The sequence below is a fragment of the Calidris pugnax genome, unplaced genomic scaffold (genome assembly GCF_001431845.1).
Source record: "Calidris pugnax isolate Ruff unplaced genomic scaffold, ASM143184v1 scaffold40, whole genome shotgun sequence".
NCBI classification, from domain to species: Eukaryota; Metazoa; Chordata; class Aves; order Charadriiformes; family Scolopacidae; genus Calidris; species Calidris pugnax.
This window is the reverse complement of record NW_015090796.1, coordinates 881075-901130: the sequence shown is the minus strand read 5'-3', so window position 1 is coordinate 901130 and position 20056 is coordinate 881075. Positions and strand designations below refer to the sequence as shown.

General features: G+C 41.2%; 1 protein-coding gene across 4 annotated transcripts in view; it reads right to left on the bottom strand.

The window, feature by feature from the left end:
• The window catches only part of FAM172A (family with sequence similarity 172 member A), a 366710-nt gene that overhangs the window by 334447 nt on the left and 12207 nt on the right, over positions 1-20056 (bottom strand). For 3 of the 4 annotated variants that reach the window (XM_014936845.1, XM_014936847.1, XM_014936848.1), the window contains exons 1-3: positions 9455-9582; positions 5950-6051; positions 2697-2797 (exon numbers count right to left, since the gene is read on the bottom strand). In XM_014936845.1, coding sequence (XP_014792331.1) covers positions 2697-2797; positions 5950-6051; positions 9455-9560 — 309 coding nt within the window. In that variant the 5' untranslated portion in view covers positions 9561-9582. Of the gene's footprint in view, positions 1-2696; positions 2798-5949; positions 6052-9454; positions 9583-20056 lie in introns of those variants that run through there. The other variant, XM_014936846.1, reaches the window with a different exon arrangement.

Genomic DNA, 20056 nt, shown 5'->3' with positions numbered 1-20056 from the left:
TGGTGGGAGGTGTCCCTGCCCAGGGCAGGGGGGTGGGGTGAGATGATCTTGAAGGTCCCTTCCAACCTGACCCACTCTGTGATTCTGTGTTATCTATCATACTAAAGTCACAGCAGTCTGGCCTGTAGCAGCTCTTTTCATTTTATTGGAATAAAGAAGTAAAACCTGCACCGCTGAAAATCCACTCTGGTTAACCTAGGAACCGGGATCATTTGACTCTCAAAGAACAGAAAATCTTTGTAACAGAATGAAGCTATGTGTTTTTAAAGGAGGTTTGTATGTGTGAAAATACAGCCCTGCGGTGTTAGACTGCACAGATGTGGATCTCCCTCTCTCTCTCCTCTCCTGATGTATGTGTATCCACTGAACCTCTTACAGGAGCCCTAGGAGGAGGGGGAAGGGTTGGACCCTGCAAGAGGGGAGATGGAGCTGAGCTGTGGGGAAGAACTTGTTTGGTGTGAGGGTGGTGAGAGCCTGGCCCAGGTTGCCCAGAGAAGCTGTGGCTGCCCCATCCCTGGAGGGGTTCAAGGGCAGGTTGGAGGGGGCTTGGAGCAACCTGGTGTGGTGGGAGGTGTCCCTGCCCAGGGCAGGGGGGGAATGGGATGATCTTGAAGGTCCCTTCCAACCTGAACCACTCTGTGATTCTATGTTATCTATCATACTAAAGTCACAGCAGTCTGGCCTGCGGCAGCTCTTTTCATTTTACTGGAATAAAGAAGTAAAACCTGCACCGCTGAAAATCCACTCTGGTTAACCTAGGAACCGGGATCATTTGACTCTCAAAGAACAGAAAATCTTTGTAACAGAATGAAGCTATGTGTTTTTAAAGGAGGTTTGTATGTGTGAAAATACAGCCCTGCGGTGTTAGACTGCACAGATGTGGATCTCCCTCTCTCTCTCCTCTCCTGATGTACGTCTCTCCACTGAACCTCTAACTTCCACTTCTCTCTGCCCGACACTATCCAAACTAAGGCTGGTGGGAATTCTTAGACCATTCCTCACTCAGTGGCACCCATTAAGGGCAGATGATATGCTATTGCCATTAATCAGCACAGGCAGAGACTTCTGCCATGCACTCATGTCTTGAGCCTGCACGCCCAGTGCCTACAGGAGCTCCCAGAATACCTAGAAAAGGCCATGCAATTAGGTATTTCTTCAGCTTAAACAAACGCGTTCTTGGCAGCACAAGAAACTATATGAAACCATTTGGTGACAAATTTAAGTATATGCTTGTTTACCCATCCAAGAAACTCAATCAAGATGCTTTACACTATCTACTTTGCAGCAGAGTAGGAGCGGCTGTCATTTCAGACATTTTAGTTTTCTTTTTTACTCTTTAGTACACAAGCATACCAGCTCGGGGGGGGCACAGCCAGGACAGCTGACCCCAGCTGACCAAAGGGACATTCCATGCCAAGGGGATGTCATGCTTGTCAATAAAAACTGGGGGAAAGGAGGATGAAGGGGGGACGTTTGGAGTTATCTTCCAATATCTTTCCATCATCCATCCAATATCTGTCCCCATCACACACGAAAAACTGGGGGAAAGGAGGATGAAGGGGGGACATTTGGAGTTATCTTCCAATATCTTTCCACGTCCCCATCACACACGAAGCAGCCTTGCTTTCCTGGAGATGGCTAAACACCCGCCTGCTCGTGGAAAACAGTGAATTAATTCCTTAAATTGCTTTGCCTGTGTGCGTGGCTTTTGCTTTACCTGTTAAACTGTTGCTTTGCCTGCATGTGTGGCTTTTGCTTTACCTGTTAAACTCTATCTCAGCCCAGGAACTGTCTCACTTTTACCCTCCTGATTCTCTCCCCCATCCCACAGCGGGGGAGAGAGCAGCTGAGGGGGCGGATAAAGTGCCTGCTGGGGTTAAACCAGGACAACCAGGAAGTTCAAAAGGCAAAATGTCTAAACATGCAGAGTCAAACATATCTCTGAGAGGCATGAATTAATGCAACAGAAAGAGTAAGTGGGGAATAACTGTGTTTAATCCCTACTAAAACAATAACACTAATGAAAGCAGACAAGCCACGAGGTCAGATGCACCCACTGAGCTCAGATGCCTTTCTTCACGACTCCGAAAGGACTACAATAAGCACACCACTAAAATTAAAGTCATTTTCACACAGAAAACGAGCCACGGTCACTTGTTTCTACACCTACTACATCCACAATATTCCTACAAAAAGCCTGGGAAGTACCGGTATCAAAGTAAGCAAATATCTAATACACCATCAAATATTTAATCAATTAATCATGAGATCTCTACTGAATCAATCTGGCGGCTCCTGGTATCTCCTGGTAACATGAGAAAGCCAGCCAATGTATTTATCTTCAGCTAGAAAGTAAAATGCCAAAGCTTTTTTACCCAGTGCTTCCCCTTGAGGAGAAGAAAATTGAAGAAAATACTGCACTATGTAATACGCTCTGATTTGTGTAATCTAGATGATAATCTATTTTGAACACATACTTAAGTCAAATTACAGTTTAAATTGCACCTTAAACTGTACAGCAAGTAATGGCAATTACTGTTAGAGTATTAACACACAACAAATCCTGAAATACCTTTTGCTAAATGACTGAATTTTTATTAACATATATAAAATTATCACTGCTGCAGAGAAACACAACAAAAGCCACAGCACACCAATGCTCACACGCATGCATACAATGCACACAACTTATATACCTCTCCAAGTGCTTCGTAGCGCTTTTGGTTCCATCGATGCAAATCTTCACGATAATTAAAAACAAACGGCTCCCCTGTCTTTATGTGTCTTAACTGCCCTTCTGCAAAAGAAACAAAACAAGTAAGTTTTAATATACTTCTTCACTAAAAGTAAGAAACATTTAATTGCTGAAAATTTTAAAAGAAGCCTAAATCTACAAATTGAGTTCCCTATTAGGATTCCCTCTCATTTTTGAAGGAATACAATTGTAGCATAACAACAAAATGCATTCCCTTTGAATGCCAGATAAAGCTAAACACAAGTGATGACAGTGAAATTACATGCAGATACCAAATGCCAAACTGCTTTGCAGGAAATGTTTGTGTCTCAACTGCTATGGATTAGCAGTGAAATGTAAACATTAGCAGTTAATATTTGATCTGCAGTGTCAATTAGGTGATCAAATTGTAGCTACAAATCCCCTACTTCAAAACCCAACTGCATTTAGGAAGAAAAGTGAGAAGAAAATGGGCTGGAGGCTGGAAGGAAAGGAAACATTTATTTTCGAGATTAACAACATTCTAAATCAATCTGAAAAAAACCATGTCCACAGTTAAGGTAAATATCTTAACCCCTAGGCACAGTGCAATCAAGAAAGAGCTCTGAGATTCAGGGAACACTGAGATTATAACAGCAGAATAAAGCAGAATTCTTGATCAGAGCAAAACCACATGCTATTCTTAGATTCCAGTGTAACTTTCTGCATTTGGCCTTGTTTACAGCAAAAGTTACGCGGCATCCCAACCACAGATAAAGACACAGCCTGAGTTAAAACAACAATAGGCAACCGTTTACAGCAAAAGTTACGCGGCATCCCAACTACAGATAAAGACACAGGCTGAGTTAAAACAATAATAGGAGGAAAACTGCATAAAACAGGTATCTTACCAGTAATATTTCAGCTTATTAAACAAAACACAAGTTATGATCTCAGACAATCACAAAACTGCAGGAAATTAGGCTAACCTTAAAAACAAGGATATGTAGAAGTACCTCCTTTGAAAGCTGAAATGTCTACATGACGAAAGCAAGGTTTCTCAGCAAAATGTTTCCTCTCGAATAGTAAGAAATTGCTACCTTAGTTCACACCTTTTTAGGACCTTTATATTTTGATTCTTGATGTTTTAAATAAAATATTTAAGACCTGATATGTCTCATATTTATGCTTATCTGCTTATTTGAAAATTTTTTTCCGGAACCTGTCTTACCTCAAGTACTAGACACCAGGAAAATATTTCTCCCCAACTTCATATCCCTGTCTCAGGTCCATATATCCTTCTTCTCATATTTTCATGACAACTCTAGCTTCAGCTGTTTCTTCTCAGCTATTTACTCTCTCTCTATGTTACTTCTCAGCCATATTTATGCCACTCAATAGTACACGAAGTTGCTCTCTCCACAAGTAAATTGGAGCAAATATACAGCATATTTTTTTTCTTTGGCTTTCTGGAACCCTTGTCTCCCTCAGATTCTTTAAATCTGGTAAATAAACAGATGCATGATTATGACATAAGAATACATGAGCGAACAGCCGGATTAAATGCACAACAGCAAAATGGAGACCTTTTTTGCTTTGCTGACCTGCAGCACGTGTAACAGGGCTTGCTGAATTCTACGGAAATCACTCAGGCTGTGAAGTTAGTGATGGAATATTCAATAACACCATTCTAAAACATCATTCCCCAAAATTCAAATTTCAGCCCTTTTTATCAACCACATATGAACCATTAACTCTGAAGTCAGTAAGGAAGACAGTAGACACTGTGCAGATCTAAAAATAAGGAGCTGAAAAGTGACAGAGCTGAACCCCTCCCATCAAAGAAAGAGCATCACTTTCATGACACTTTTAGTCTCTAAGTACCTTCCTGTGAAAGCCATCAGGGTATTAAAAAGCTAAGTGTTGCATAAATGACTATCATTTAAAGGAAAGCTCTTTTTTTTTTTTTTCTTTAAAAGTGGAAGATGTAAGACAGGCAGATTTAGAAACTAAAGTTCTTCTGTTCACAGAACAGGCACTGCAAAGAAGGAGAATTGTAAACGTCCCCATTTGTCCTACAGGTTTCAAACAACGTTGAAAGAGCCATTTCCTGGAGTCTGGTATTACTTTAGCTCAGCAGCTCATTTCTCAGCTGGATTTTAAAATGTATGCAATGGAAATTATAAATACTACTAACTCATTTAACACACCGACTCAGCGAGCTGGAAGTACTTGTACTCATCACACACTTTGCTGTAATGCAGAGCCGAGACCCACACCAGGAGAGTAAGTCATTGCTCATCCCTCCATCAATACAAACAGGTGCTTTCCTACTGGTATTCAAGAAATAGCTGGGATAAAATATTATCTAAATAACTTCTTTTGCACCCATAAAAATGAATCGGTAAATAAAACGAGCGACCACTCTTTGATTTTGCTTTTCTAATGCTAATGTTACAGAAATTACTTTCAGAATTTTTGTGTCAACACTTCTGTCAGAGGGAACAAGAAGACATAACATATGCACGGCACAAACTGTGGGAAAGTAAGGGAAGATTGGCGAGGAGGACGGCAAACACGCTCAAGTGACTCGCGTGTGGGTGCTGGAAAACACATCTATCACACTCATTGTTGCTTAGTTTTGTGTGCTCAACAAGTAGAACATCTGCACTCAGATAACACAGACCTGGGATGGACTCAGGGGCACCTTATCAAACACGCCTGGGATTCTTGACCTGCCTGTTGGAGACATGAAAGCCCAGCAGAAAACTCTGCCTGCCTGAATCCTTGAAATCCAGCCCCAAACAGCAAGTGGGAGCTCCCTCGCTCCCTCACTCCCTGGCTAACGAGGTCTCTCTTGCTAATAAGGCCTGCAGCCCCTGCTTGCCTGCCTCTGCCCGGGGGCTGCTTCAGAGGTTCCTCAAACCATGAGGTGTTGAGATTAAATTTGTTCTTTGCCCTTCATCTATGGTTTTGTGGTTGTTCCTGCGTCCTGCCTGCATCGGCTCACACAAAACCTACAGCATTGTATAAAACGAGGGATTTTTGTGACAATTTTATGAAATAAAAAAATATTACTTAGCTAGATTTACAAGCCTGTTAACACTAAGGCTTAAAATTTTATTCTTAACAGAAAAGTGTGAAATTCTAATAGGGACTTATAAGACATAATTAAAGTTCTGATAACCTCTCAACATTATTCTAAGTATAGCCTTTACAAAGCATATATGACTTACTTTCATTAAAGACATACTCAAATCCTTCCAGAGTATCGGGAAATTCAAGTGGTGGCTCATCTTTTTTCATCAGTTCATCCAAGTCTATTCTAGACAATAAATCTAAAAAAGGAAAAGAAAAATTACATAATGCATGCTACATCTTTTTTATTTCCCTATTATCACTGAGAAAATGTGTTTGCTCAGATTTGTACATCTTAAGGGCAGAAGGACATCCCACATATTACTAAACATAGGACTTTGTTATGGGAAGTCTCATTCCAGATTCAAAAGCTGGGCCTTATTGTCAGTACATCTTCTTATGTATTTATTTCTTCATTTATTTATATATCTCTGATGTTGATCACAAAAATGCCCAAGGACAGAGAATCCACCAAAGACATAGTGATTTGTTTCAAGGATTCATTATCCTCAATGTTAGAAATATGTCTCTGGTATGCATTGTGGTTTTAACATGAATTTACCAAATCATTGATATACTCTTCTTTGCCTTCTTGAAGAGTTCAAATTACAAAATGCACATCATCTCATGGGTGTTTACCAGTTGTGTGGTCACAATACCCAAACAGACCAAGTTTTCTCTCAACCACCCTCCTTTAATAACTCTCAAGGCAGAGAGGACTGCCATCCATGACACACACATCCTAGTTTTCAGACCAGGATGCATTCACTAATGCAAGTACACTAAAATAAGTATAGTCTGCATTCTTTAACCCAGATTTAAGGATTTGTATTTAACCAGAGATAAACATATAGAAACACCTTTTGGTTACAACTAACTACTAAACAAGATAATACTCAGATAATACTCATTGCTCATCACCCACACAACCCACTGCCATCATTTTAACATAATTTCTGATTATTAATTAAAAATCATCAAGAAATGGCTCAGCAGGATTACACTGAAATTTATTTTCCTTTTTCCTCACAGATGAATTTGAAGACCACATAAAAGTGCTATACTGACTTTTAGCTACTATTGTTTCATAAATCAAGGTACCATGTATTACCAAGGAAATACATTAAGTTTTCTAAGTATGTTGGTTTATTACCTTTACCATCCAAAGCTGTAGCTCAAAGGAAAGAAAACAGTTTGAAAAGACTAATTTTCTTTAAACTTGCATTGTTTGACATTAACTACACTTCCCTCCTTTAACTAGCTAAAATCATTATTTGAATGGGTTTTTTATCGCTATTTTCGCTTAGTCTTGTTGCCAGTGACAAGCCCATAGGTTACCCGCGTTACCTAAGCTTAGTATTGGTACGATAATCCTTTGAAATTTCTAAATTTCTAAATTTTGAAATCAGCTTCAACATTTTTGAGAGTTCCTTGGCCTGCTCTTCTATAGCTCTTCAGGTTCACATGACATTCACTCCAGCATCCACGTGATTGTCTCCAGCTCCTCCTTCTCGAAATTCAGTGAAATTCAGTGAAATTCAGGTTCAAACAACATTCACTGCAGCATCCACATGATTGTCTCCAGCTCCTCCTTCTTTAAGTGATTTCACCAGGTGAAGCTGGAGGACCAAAGGCCATCTTGTATGACCACTGAAATTCAAAATCTCTCCAAGCCACACTATAGTATCTGGGCATCTCTGTGGTATCTAAACAGCTATACAGCAGTGGATGTTGAGTGGAAGATGTGGCTTTCTCAACCACTTTTACATCACTTTTACATCTAAACAGCTATACAGCAGTGGATGTTGACTGGAAGATGTGGCTTTCTCCAACCATAGCCCACTTTTACATCAAATCTGTTTAATATCAAGTCCCATGACATTCAACCGTATGTTTGTTCTTGTGCACTGTCCTTTGAAAGTTCTGGGGGCTCTGCTTCGGCCCTCAACCAAATGATAGGGAAAGGAAAAGAAGTTTGTCAAAGAAGTTTTTCAGCAACAGGACATAAAAGACACACTCTTTCTTCCTCTACTTTTACAACATCCAGGTAGCAAAACAGTCTTTAGTATGTCTTTCCTTGGTGAAGAGACTACAGCCAGACCACACCTCTAGAATTTAATTTCACCACAGTTTTCATGACTTCTCATGTGACCTATTTGGAAATGTGTTTACACAAAAGTGTCAGTTGCTACATAATAAAATATCCATCTTCTAAGGAGCAAGTGCAATACTATATATGAATTACATTAAGCTAACCAGCACAGTGTCAGTTGCTACATAATAAAATATCCATTTTCTAAGGAACAAGGGCAATACTATAGGAACTACATTAAGCTTACCGGCAGTATGTACAGCTTGTCATGATTTACAGATTCCACCAGAGTCACTCAAAGAGACTGCAACTGGTCTGTCCTCCAACCACTGACACAACCACTGTCTCCTGTGCAATTTTTCAAGTTAAAACTAGCTAAAGTGTTCTTATAACTTTTGAGATTCCTTCAAGATCTGATCCACCATTCTTGTCTGAGATCTTCAGACTCTCCAACTCATTTGAGACTAGCTCAACGCAGCCCAAAACTGAGTGATCTGCAGGAGACCTTCTGCAGCTCAATGGTTGGTCACTACATTGCGTGAAGAAAACAACCACCTCACAGAAAGTTTTCGTTATGTGGAATGTTTCTCAGACACTAATCCTTAATGAAAATCAAATTAATACCAAGTATAAAATGAGTTTTACTTTTCCAAACACGAAGTGTAATTTCCTCAAAATATACTAATTTGAGCAAATTGGTACAAGGTTTGAAAAAAGCACCACATACACTTTCACCAAACGTTTCACAAAAACACAGTTGTAACTGAAGAAACGTCACCTACCGTTGGAGCAAACTAGAACATGTATTCCTAATAGTACTTTGGTAGAAATTAAGTTTTTTGCATTGAGTTGCAAGATGTATTCTTTTTTCTCTTTTGAAAGACAGAGAGTAAGAGTGTGACGCAAGCACTTCTAATCCAATGCTTGGTTGTCTAACCAACTGCATGTACTTCCAAAATTGAAAAACACTAATTAAAAGTTGTCATTTCTTTAATTTATTTTTTTCTCAAGAAAATTGCTCCGCTAAGTCACTTAGGTCCATTTAGTTTTTTAAAACATACAATGCAAAGAAAACTTTATAAAATCAACATGGTAATCAATGTCCTGAAAATGTTTTCCCTGCTAACATTCTAGTCAAAGACATTTTAAAAAGCTGTAATATGGTTGCATAATTATAAAACATAAGTGGCATAAAAATTAAATGATAACTCCCAGAAACTAAGAACACAAGAGCACCAGTCAACTTTCTCAAAGGATAATTATGAAAATTAAAAAAACTAATGGATATCTTATTCTGTTACCACAGATCATTATTTTTTATATCCTCTTATGAAAATACTGATAATGGACACACCATTAGACAAAAAGCATTAGCATAGATGGACTAATAGTCTCTTCCAGTATTGTGACTCCCAGACTCTAACACATAGTTACATCAAACAATTTTCTTTTCCTTAGTAATTGTTCCTGAAATGTCAATATATGTAAAAATAAGGCAAAAAGACTCATACCCTTTAATGCAGTAGTCTTCTCTTTTTCATCGGGCCCTCCTTGCTGGAGCTGAGCCATCATCACCCCAACTGTCAACAGATTTAAAATACTGAAGTAAATGTACATTAATCTTCAAAGGACAATCTGAAAATCAACAAAAGTTGGAAATTAACAAATTTACTGACCTCTACTTCAACAGATCTCATTTGCTAGTGCTTACATCACAAAAATCCAGAACTTGTTTTAAAAGTAGAACTTCCCTCAGTGTTATAAACCCAAGAGAAGTGCAAGGTAAAATTGAACTTAACTTTTTCCTCTCTTTCAGAAGTTGCACTGGACACTCTAAAGTCTCATCACACTATCCTGGATTAAGACAATTTACCCTAAAGTGTGACACAAGCTCCAGTATCAAGTTTTGTCAAAGATTCAAGTTCACAAGAATGAACCCTAACTTCTACCTAATCCTAAAAGGAAAACTCTCTAAACGAGACTTCTCTAAACGAGACTTCTTTTTTTGTGATTCTAAGGTAATGTCAGCAAATGAGAAGCCTTTTGGAGAAGCACCACACTTTTGAGGTAGTAGAAGATGCAAGAAAAATGAAAACATAGCCAACAGAATTTCTACAATCTTTAAGGGTTTTCTTCATCAATTAACTCTACTTTATTGTTCTCACAGTACTGTACAGTTTTGTTTTAGTAAAACAACACAGACCACACAGTTTTAAACCACTGTGATTTCTGCAATACATTATCAGCACCGAAATGTATAGAGTGACTGTCCAGCTAAGGAACAAATAATATATTCAAGGTGAGGATTTACATGAAAAACATATTTCTGAATTTTTCCTGTTGCACAGGAGGCAAACCACACATTCAGCTCTGCAATCCCTTTCATCCCCAATCTGACACCAGGGGAGCAAACTACCACATCGCAACCACCGCTTCCTCCCTCTCAGCAAAAAAAGAGACTTCTGTGCATTGAACTCTTCTTCATCTTTTTCGGCTCTTTGTTTTATCTGTCAGTCATTGCCAATTTGCTTCACTCTTCTCCCCAATATACTTTATCATGGATGAGTTTGCATGAACTATACCTCTGTACCAATTTGTAACTTTCACAGAGTGATAGGATTCACCAACTACTACTGGCTCCCTAATACTTAACACCTGTAAGACAAAGAACCCCAAAATGCTTTATTTTAAGTAACAGCAGCCCACTGCAAGGGCAGCAGAAAAAAAAAAATAAAAATAAATAAAGCATAATAAAGACTATTTTTCTATTGTCTTTAGAGAAAACCTAATACATGAAACATTTTCTTGTAGATTAAGGAAAAATACAGCAATTAAAGGGAGTAATAATTACCTAAGGAGAGGCTTTGGGGGGCATTGTTTGTATGGGGTGGGGTTCAAGAAAATCCAATAATCCATTCTATAAATTGGACCTATGGGATACTTTGACACCTCCCTTTGGAGAAGGCTGCTCAGATTAAGCTGATGGGAAATGACAGTACACTGCCAAACGTCTTTTAAAGACACAACTCCACCAGGAAAGCTCTGCTTAGATTGCATATTTTTTAAATTGTGACACAACTCAACAAGATTCAGTTAAAATGTGCATCTTTGGGATAATGCTTTAGTCACATTAGCACTCATAACAAAAGTAATCAACACAAATAAAGCAAAACCACAGAGACTTTTTTGGTATTTTCCAGCATATAGTCAATGTAAATATTAAAATTACTGAAATCTCCATTCACACACATGGATGGTATTGAAGACTTCTCTCAGATGCTTCCAAATAGTCCAGAGACAAAAGTACACAAAATACAAAATCTTGTCCATCATCTGTTTGTACATTTGCAGCACAGAACCATGTACATTCTAGAACGCCATTTAGAAAATAAACTAACCCACTTTTAATTAAAGTTATCAGAAGTGCTAGAAAATTAGTGATAGTGCTTTATGAGAGCCCAGATGAAAGCTGTTCTAGTCATTCTAGTCATACAAATGCAATAGTCCTCCCTACACAACATCTGAAAATTCATCATTGGATATAGGCAAGTTCACGCAGTTACAAAATACATAAAGGTGCTCAAAGACCTGTTATTACCCAACAGAAATAAAATTTATCTGCGAAGATGTATCTTGATAACCTAACCCTCAGCCCCTAACGAGATAAATCAATGCAACAACCAAGAGTCCCTGGCTTAAGAATTCTTATTCTTGCCTCTTCGATGGATACCCTTCTTATTCCTTTAACAGATGAAGACCCCGACATGGAGGAAAAAGCAGATAACAGCTTCACGTGCCAAGCCAGAAGCACCAAAGTAAATAAACAAACAAATCTGAATTTAGTTTTGCGAGAGAGGATTTCCAGTTCTTTTTGACAAAGTAAAAAACTGTGACAGCAGCCACTGGAGGGAGGACTTGATATTGAAATGAGGATGAAAGAAGCACACAGTATTTTATGCATTGTTTGTGTGAACACAGCAGTTTGTTGAATCCCTCACTGATATTTGTTTAAATGACAAATAGAAGAAATTAGATGAGAGGGTTGGATTTCCTCTCTTTGACAGACAGATGTCGAATCAACTACAGTCTGATGGTGCAGAAATGAACAGGGGGAAAATTATAAAGCTCCGTGAATGGTTGTTTATAGATAAATGCAGGAACTTCATTTTCTATAGGCAGGATGCCCTCATTCCAGGCATCACTTTCAAGCCCCAGTGATCTTCACTTGCATGTACTGACCACACCATTCACCAATATCATCATTTAGTTTCTGTTAATAAATACAGATTATTTTAAATGTGGTATTCTATACAATTACTTAGATCATTATTTTAAAAACATCTTCTCTGTGACTACTTTTTGCATTACCTACAGCAAGCATACTTCCTAAAAAAAAAGTTACTATTCACCTGAAGAAATATTTACAATAAATAAGTTTATTGCCAAGAGAACATATATTTACTTGTACATATCTTGCTTTCCCATGCAAACTTAGTATTCTATCACAAAATATCTTATGCATATTAGGTGCCTCTTGAAATCCATGCCCAGCAACACTTAAAGTAATTGGACAGAAGAAATATTCTGGTTTCAGGGTTTCACATGAGACAACAAGGTTGCATTTTCATCATAATCCTATTAATGCAACTACAGAAGTGAGAGCTTCACAAGCAAATGGTCATTACATTTAAAAAACAAAACACAACCAAACCCTACAGACTTCTGCACACTTGGGGGAACATATGTACATATTTCATGTTCTTGTTTGCAAAGTGGTACTGGAAGTTTGACCACAAAGCTTGTGGCTGTATTACAGTGCTAGCCTTCAAACCAAACTAGTCACCTTATCATGTATTCTGACTCTGAAACAAATGCACACATACACAGATTTCTACAGACTTCATCGATTAAACAGAGCTATAAATGTGACCAAAAAATTGTAGTATGCGATTTTGCTCTACGTTACCAATACCTGACATGAAGTCAATGCTACAAATGTTCCAACAACAGCTAGAATGGTAGTGCTAACCCACGGCAAGTGCAACGTATGAAGAAAACACACAAGTATTTTCAAATAGTGTAAGTCCATCAAGTTTATCTGGAATAACCTGAACAAGAGTCATCATAGAATCACAGAAACATAGAATTGTTGAGGTTGGAAGGGACCTTTAAGATCATCTAGTCCAACCAGACAACATAACCAGAAGGACTTGGGCGTGTTGGTGGATGAGAAGCTCAATATGAGCTGGCAATGTGCACTGGCAGCCCAGAAAGCCAACCCCATCCTGGGCTGCATCAAGAGAAGTGTGCCCAGCAGGTCACAGGAGGTGATTCTACCCCTCTACTCTGCTCTGGTGACAGCCCACCTGGAGCTGTGTCCAGCTTTGGAGTCCTCAACAGGACAGGACATGGACCTATTGGAACGGGTCCAGCGGAGGGCCACGAAGATGATCAGAGGCTGGAGCACCTCCCCTATGAGGACAGGCTGAGAGAGCTGGGGTTAATAAATACAGAGAGAATACTGGGGAGAAGAGAAGGCTCCAGGGAGACCTCATAGCCCCTTCCAATATCTGAAGGGGCTACAGGAGAGCTGGGGAGGGACTCTTTGTCAGGAAGTGCAGTGACAGGACAAGGGGTAATGGTTTTAAATGGGAAGAGGGGAGATTTAGATTAGATACCAGAAAGAAATTCTTTACTGTGAGGGTGGTGAGGCACAGGAACAGGTTGCCCAGAGAAGCTGTGGCTGCCCCATCCCTGGAAGTGGTTTAGTCCAGGCTGGATGGGGCTTGGAGCAACCTGGTGTGGTGGGAGGTGTCCCTGCCCATGGCAGGGGGGTTGGAACTCAATGATCTCTAAGGTCCCTTTCCAACTCTGACCAGTCTATGATTCTGTGATAAACATCAACCTAACTCTGATAAAAACCATCACCAAACCATGTCACTAAGCAGTATGTCAACTCGTCTTTTGAATACCTCCAGGGATGGTGGCCCCACCACTGCTCTGGGCAGCCTATTCCAAGGCTTCACAACCCTTTCCATGGAAACATTTTTCCTAATCTCTAATCTGAACCTCCCCTGGGGCAACTTGAGGCCGTTTCTTCTTGTCCCATCGCCTGTTTCTTGGGAGCAGAGACCGACCCCCCCTGGCTACACCCTCCTTTCAGGGAGTTGGAGAGAGTGAGAAGGTCTCCCCTCAGCCTCCTTTTCTCCAGGCTGAACACCCACAGCTCCCTCAGCCTCTCCTCACAAGACTTGTGCTCCAGACCCCTCACCAGCTCCATTGCCCTCCTCTGGACACACTCCAGCAACTCAATGCCTTTTTTGTGGTGGGAGCCCCAAAACTGGACACAGACCTCGAGGTGGGGTCTCACCCGTGCCCGGTACAGGGGGACAATCACCTCCCAAGTCCTACCCACCACACTGTTCCTGATACAGGCTAGGATGTTGTTGGCCTTCTTGGCCACCTGGGCACACTGCTGGCTCATGTTCAGAACAATTTTTTGTACTGCACTGCTTTATTAGAATACTGTTGAATTAGAGCCTTGCTGTCTGTAAAGTGACATCCCAACCAAGCTAGGGACCAGTATGGGTTAGATTTGTGCAATGTGGCTGATGACTGAGTGAAACCCAGTTTTTCTTCAAAGAGATGGCTGGGTGACAGTTTGGCTTAAAGCACTTCTCTGTGTGGGCTCAACAAAGCAAAAACTACATACTTTAATCTTAGTAGTATATTCTGTCTAATTAGATTTTATCTATTCCTGCTTTTAGGGCACTACAGATGACATTAGTAACAACTGCCTCAATTAAGGTTGTACTCCACTTTCCTTCACTTACAAGACCTTATTTTCAACTCCTTATAGGTTTGCCAAACTTCAGCTCTGGAAGCCAATTATTTCCAGGCTGCTTTGGACTAAACAGTTTTGAGAAAGTTCAGCTAAAACGTCTACCTCCTGTGTAAGAAGAGGGTTGAGAGACAGTATCTTCTGCTCACTTCTGCTGATGTTAATGAGCAGCCACAGCATCTCCAAGTTGCTGAGACCAGAAATTTAGCCAGGGGCTCAACTTAGCAGTGTGTGCCTCTTGCCACTACCCTTAAAGCCTGCCCAGATCTGCTCAAGTGAAAACTGCTTTTTGCGTGCATTTAATGTAGACTTATTAAGACTTATCAGAATTCCCAGAAAACTTACCCATTTGCCTACAGCATGCTCCGTGCAGCTGCAAAAAGCCAGAGGGAAGATGCAGAGGAATAGAGTAATAAATGCTGGAAGAGCAGGATCTTTAACCACTGGAATACAAAGAAACTGGCGAGGATCCCGAAGTCCCTGAATCTTGGTATGTCTTCACGTTCTACCAAATGGTGGTGGTATTTACTGATAAAGAACACGACTGCAGCTGACACTAAGGGTTGATTTATTAGCACAGCAGCTACCTCCCAGTGTTATTTACCCCGTAAGCTCAAAAAGCAGAGGACTACGAGCTATATGCATTATCGTCCCAACCGTGTCAGCTTCTCCGTTGTTTACACAAGGCAGAGTCAACACAATTCCACGTGCTGAAGCTTCAGTTATTTCACTTTAACTTTCTCGAAATGCTGGAAATGACCTTCATAAACATACGCATGCAAACATGATCAAACAAACGTGTCAACAGAACACAAAGAGGCAGCACAAACTTAACACGGCCTCTGGGAGGTTCACAACGTGACAGTCTTATCAACCAAACATCAGGTCCAAAAGGATACTCAAGAGTTCTTCTATTGGAGGTGCAGCTTTCAATACATGTACTGGTTTTGACTGGGACGGATAAGAGTTGGTTTTCTTCTGTATGGGGCCATGGTTTGGATTTGTGCTGAGAATAGTGTGGATAACATACGGGTGTTTCCATTACTGCTGAGCAGGGCTCATACAGCACCAAGATGTCTTCTGCTCCTCAGCCAGCCTCACCAGCGATGGTCTTTGGGGGCACAAGGGGTTGGGAGGGGACACAACCGGGACAGTGACCTCAGCTGACCACAGGGATATTCCACACCACATGGTGTGATGCTCAGCAACTGAAAACAGGGGAAGAAGGAGGAAGGGGGAACATTCAGAGCTATGTCATTTGTCTTTCCAAGTCACCATTATGTGCAAGCAGCTCTGGGGAGAGAAAAAATGATCCTGCAGTGAAGGCAGGAAAACACTCCCTGGAGAACCCTGTTCACAGGAGGAATTTGCAGGTGTTCTTATAGAATAGTACTCAACTCCTGAAAAACAACATACTGTCATATATATTTTTCGTGTACTTCCCATTTTCTGGGCATTCAGCCTGAATGACTTCCTTGAATGCTCAGAACTATGGACCATGGGATTCCTGTTTAAAGAACTTTGAAGAATCTTCCCTAGCTTTCCCAATCTCAGCACCCAAGATAAGTATACACTGATGAGCAAGAAATTAATTTCAATAAATTTCATCACCACCTTCATTTAAAAGGCCATTAAGAATCCTCCACAAACAGCAGATGCTAGGTAAAATTCCAGGAATTAACATTTATGAAGAACTAACACCCTGCCATTGAAGCCTCACAAAAATCCCATGTAACGGGCAATAATGCCATATTCAGTGCAAGACTTGTACTGGGGTGTCCCACTGGTGCAACATCTCAACTGATGAGGACCAAAAGAAATGCTGAAGCAACATAATTATTTGGCAAACAGTTGTGTGAAATGCTCTTTAATTAGAGATTCTCCTGTCAGTGTGCATCACGAGGATAAGTCACAAGGATTTGGCACAATATTCCTTCATAATATACCTGAAATTGCCCCGTGATAGTTTATAAAACTGTTCTGGATTATATTTTAAGATGATTGTACTAGACTGTTGGTTTTAACAGGATTCTAGCTTGAAAGATGGGGTGGAGAAAATTGACTCGCAATAGCCTCTTCCCTGTACATACTAAGCAGTTACAGGACAAAGCCAGAATTTTTAATCTTTTTTTAATGCCATCTTCTCTCAAGCAATCCCATGGGTCAGCTGGGAGAGAAAAAGGCCTCTGAACACAGGAAAACTCGAAGACTATTAAAAGAGCCTTCTCTTAGGAGAGACACCAAAGTAATTTGCAGGACAGCCAGAGAAGAAGAGAGAAAGAGAGAGACTGGAAGACTCTAGGGAAATGATTTCTGCTTAGGCTACCATCAAAAGCTGCTAAAAAACCCTAGACATATGCATATGTGCCTAGTACTTTAAAATCTCCTTTTTCCTCTCCCCTTTGCTCCTAAGTAATAGTGAGATGTTCAGAAGGGCTGTCTGCCGTTAACTGAAGACCCCTGAAAAGAAGACAAAGCAGCTGGAAACGCAGTGAATCCAGGTCTGCAGCCCAGACCCTCATACACAGCGAAGCATTTCTAATTCTACTCCAGCCTTTGCCATGTACGTTGATAGATTTTATTTGCCATACTGTTAAGCAAAGTTTATACTATTAAACACAGCCCTTGGAAAAATTAAATTCTACCTGTCACATGAACCACTTCAGTGAGGTTGAGCAGAGGTACCACATGGTTTGGTTTAGCCTTAAGTCTAAGTACTCTTCCCTAGCAGTAGACACTCCAACACAAGGGCTGAAGAAACTCCACCAATCTCTATATAAACCAAACTTGCCAAGTTATTTGTCTGTTTTCACAGACCTGTAGGGATTGGAAGGGACCTCTGGAGATCATCCAGTCCAACCCCCGGCCAAAGCAAGGTCACCCAGAGCAAGCTGGACAGAAACATGTCCAGGTGGGTTTTTAATATCTCCAGAGGAGACTCCACCACCTCTCTGGGCAGCCTCTCCCAGGGCTCTGCCACCCTCATAGGAAAGAAGTTTTTCCTCATATTCAGAGGGAACTTACAGTGTTCCAGTTTGTGCCCATTGCCCCTTATCCTGTCCCTGGGCACCACTGAAAAGAGTCTGGCCCCATCCTCTTGACACCTGCCCTTTAGATATCAATAAGCATTGATGAGATCCCCTCTCAGTCTGCTCTTCTCCAGCTGAACAGCCACAGTTCCCTCAGCCTTTCCTCAGCAGAGAGATGCTCCAGTCCCTCATCATCCTCATAGCCTCTGCTGGACTGTCTCCAGCAGTTCCCTGCTCTCCTGGAACTGGGGAGCCCAGAACTGGACCCTCTCCTCCAGACATCTTCAGTGAGGTTGAGCAGAGGTACCACATGGTTTGGTTTAGCCTTAAGTCTAAGTACTCTTCCCTAGCAGTAGACACTCCAACACAAGGGCTGAAGAAACTCCACCAATCTCTATATAAACCAAACTTGCCAAGTTATTTGTCTGTTTTCACAGACCTGTAGGGATTGGAAGGGACCTCTGGAGATCATCCAGTCCAACCCCCGGCCAAAGCAAGGTCACCCAGAGCAAGCTGGACAGAAACATGTCCAGGTGGGTTTTTAATATCTCCAGAGGAGACTCCACCACCTCTCTGGGCAGCCTCTCCCAGGGCTCTGCCACCCTCATAGGAAAGAAGTTTTTCCTCATATTCAGAGGGAACTTACAGTGTTCCAGTTTGTGCCCATTGCCCCTTATCCTGTCCCTGGGCACCACTGAAAAGAGTCTGGCCCCATCCTCTTGACACCTGCCCTTTAGATATCAATAAGCATTGATGAGATCCCCTCTCAGTCTGCTCTTCTCCAGCTGAACAGCCACAGTTCCCTCAGCCTTTCCTCAGCAGAGAGATGCTCCAGTCCCTCATCATCCTCATAGACTCTGCTGGACTGTCTCCAGCAGTTCCCTGCTCTCCTGGAACTGGGGAGCCCAGAACTGGACCCTCTCCTCCAGACATGGCCCCACCAGGGCAGAGCAGAGGGGCAGGATGACCTCCCTCCACCTGCTGGCCACACTCTTCTCAGTGCACCCCAGGAGACTATTGGGCTTCTTGGCCACAAGGGCACATCGTTGCCCAATCATGGACAACTTCTTGTCCACTAGAACTCCTGGGTCCTTCTCCTCAGAGCTGCTCTCCAGCAGGTCACCTCCAACCTGTCCTTGTGCAGGGGGTTATTCCTCACCAGGTACAGCACTCTATATTTGCCCTTGTAGATCTTCATGAGGTTCCTCTCTGCCCAACCCTCCAGCCTGTCCAGGTCTCGCTGCGTGGTGGCACAGCCTTCTGGTGTGCCAGCCACCCCTTCCAGCTTTGTGTAACCAGCAAACTTGGTAACAGGTGTTTTTTTGCGGAAAAAGCATTGCATTTCCTATCAGTTTCAATGAATCCCTACTAAGGAGGAGAACTGTCTTAAGTATTATAGGTGCAGAATGTGTGACAGAGCAGAGTTCAGCCAAGTACTGCCAAACTCAAAGATCTGGATAAAAGCAGCAGATGAGTAGGAAGAAAGAGACCGGAGATGCAAATTAGTTTGACAAAAAAGCATCACCATAAGTTAATTAATTTTGCTTGGAAGGTTCACAGTTTCAGGCCAGAGGGGCCCACAAAATCAATCAGAATTACCTCCTGATCAACAGAGGCCTTTTATTTCCTTCAGCTACCAAACTCTGAGATCAGTAACTTGTGCTTAACCACAGCAGTTCTTCCAGAGAGGCATCTACTCCCATATTCAAGTTATTAAGAGCTAAAGAGTCCATCACTTGCTGTGATAGTCTGGAAGGGAAGTCACTGTCTTTCATACTCTATTTCCAGCTTGAATTACTCTGGCTTCAGGCTTCAGTCGCTAGTTATTACTATGCCTTTGTAGGTTAACTTTTGTCTCTCTATTTTTCCCTTACTTGATTAGATGCTACAGTCAAGTCCTATCTCTTTCTTCTGGTAAACTAAACAAGCTTAGCAGAGACTCTTTCTATGAAATTTTGATACTAACACAAAGTAATTTTCTCCGTCTTCTCTGTCCCCTTCTATTTTTTAAACCCCAATTGACAGCATTATGCAGGCCGAACTCCATAGGACAAACACAGCAGCTTCTCACAAAGTCCCACATTCTTTCTGATTTCCTTGCTTCAGTTCTGAAAACCTGACCTGCTTTTTAAATTCAGTTTTTCAGGCTGTAGACCTAGCTTGCCAAATAATTCAGTAATGCCAAATAAATTCTTTACTATCATTCTACGGACCTCAGGTTTAAAAGAAATGTTACTAGTAAC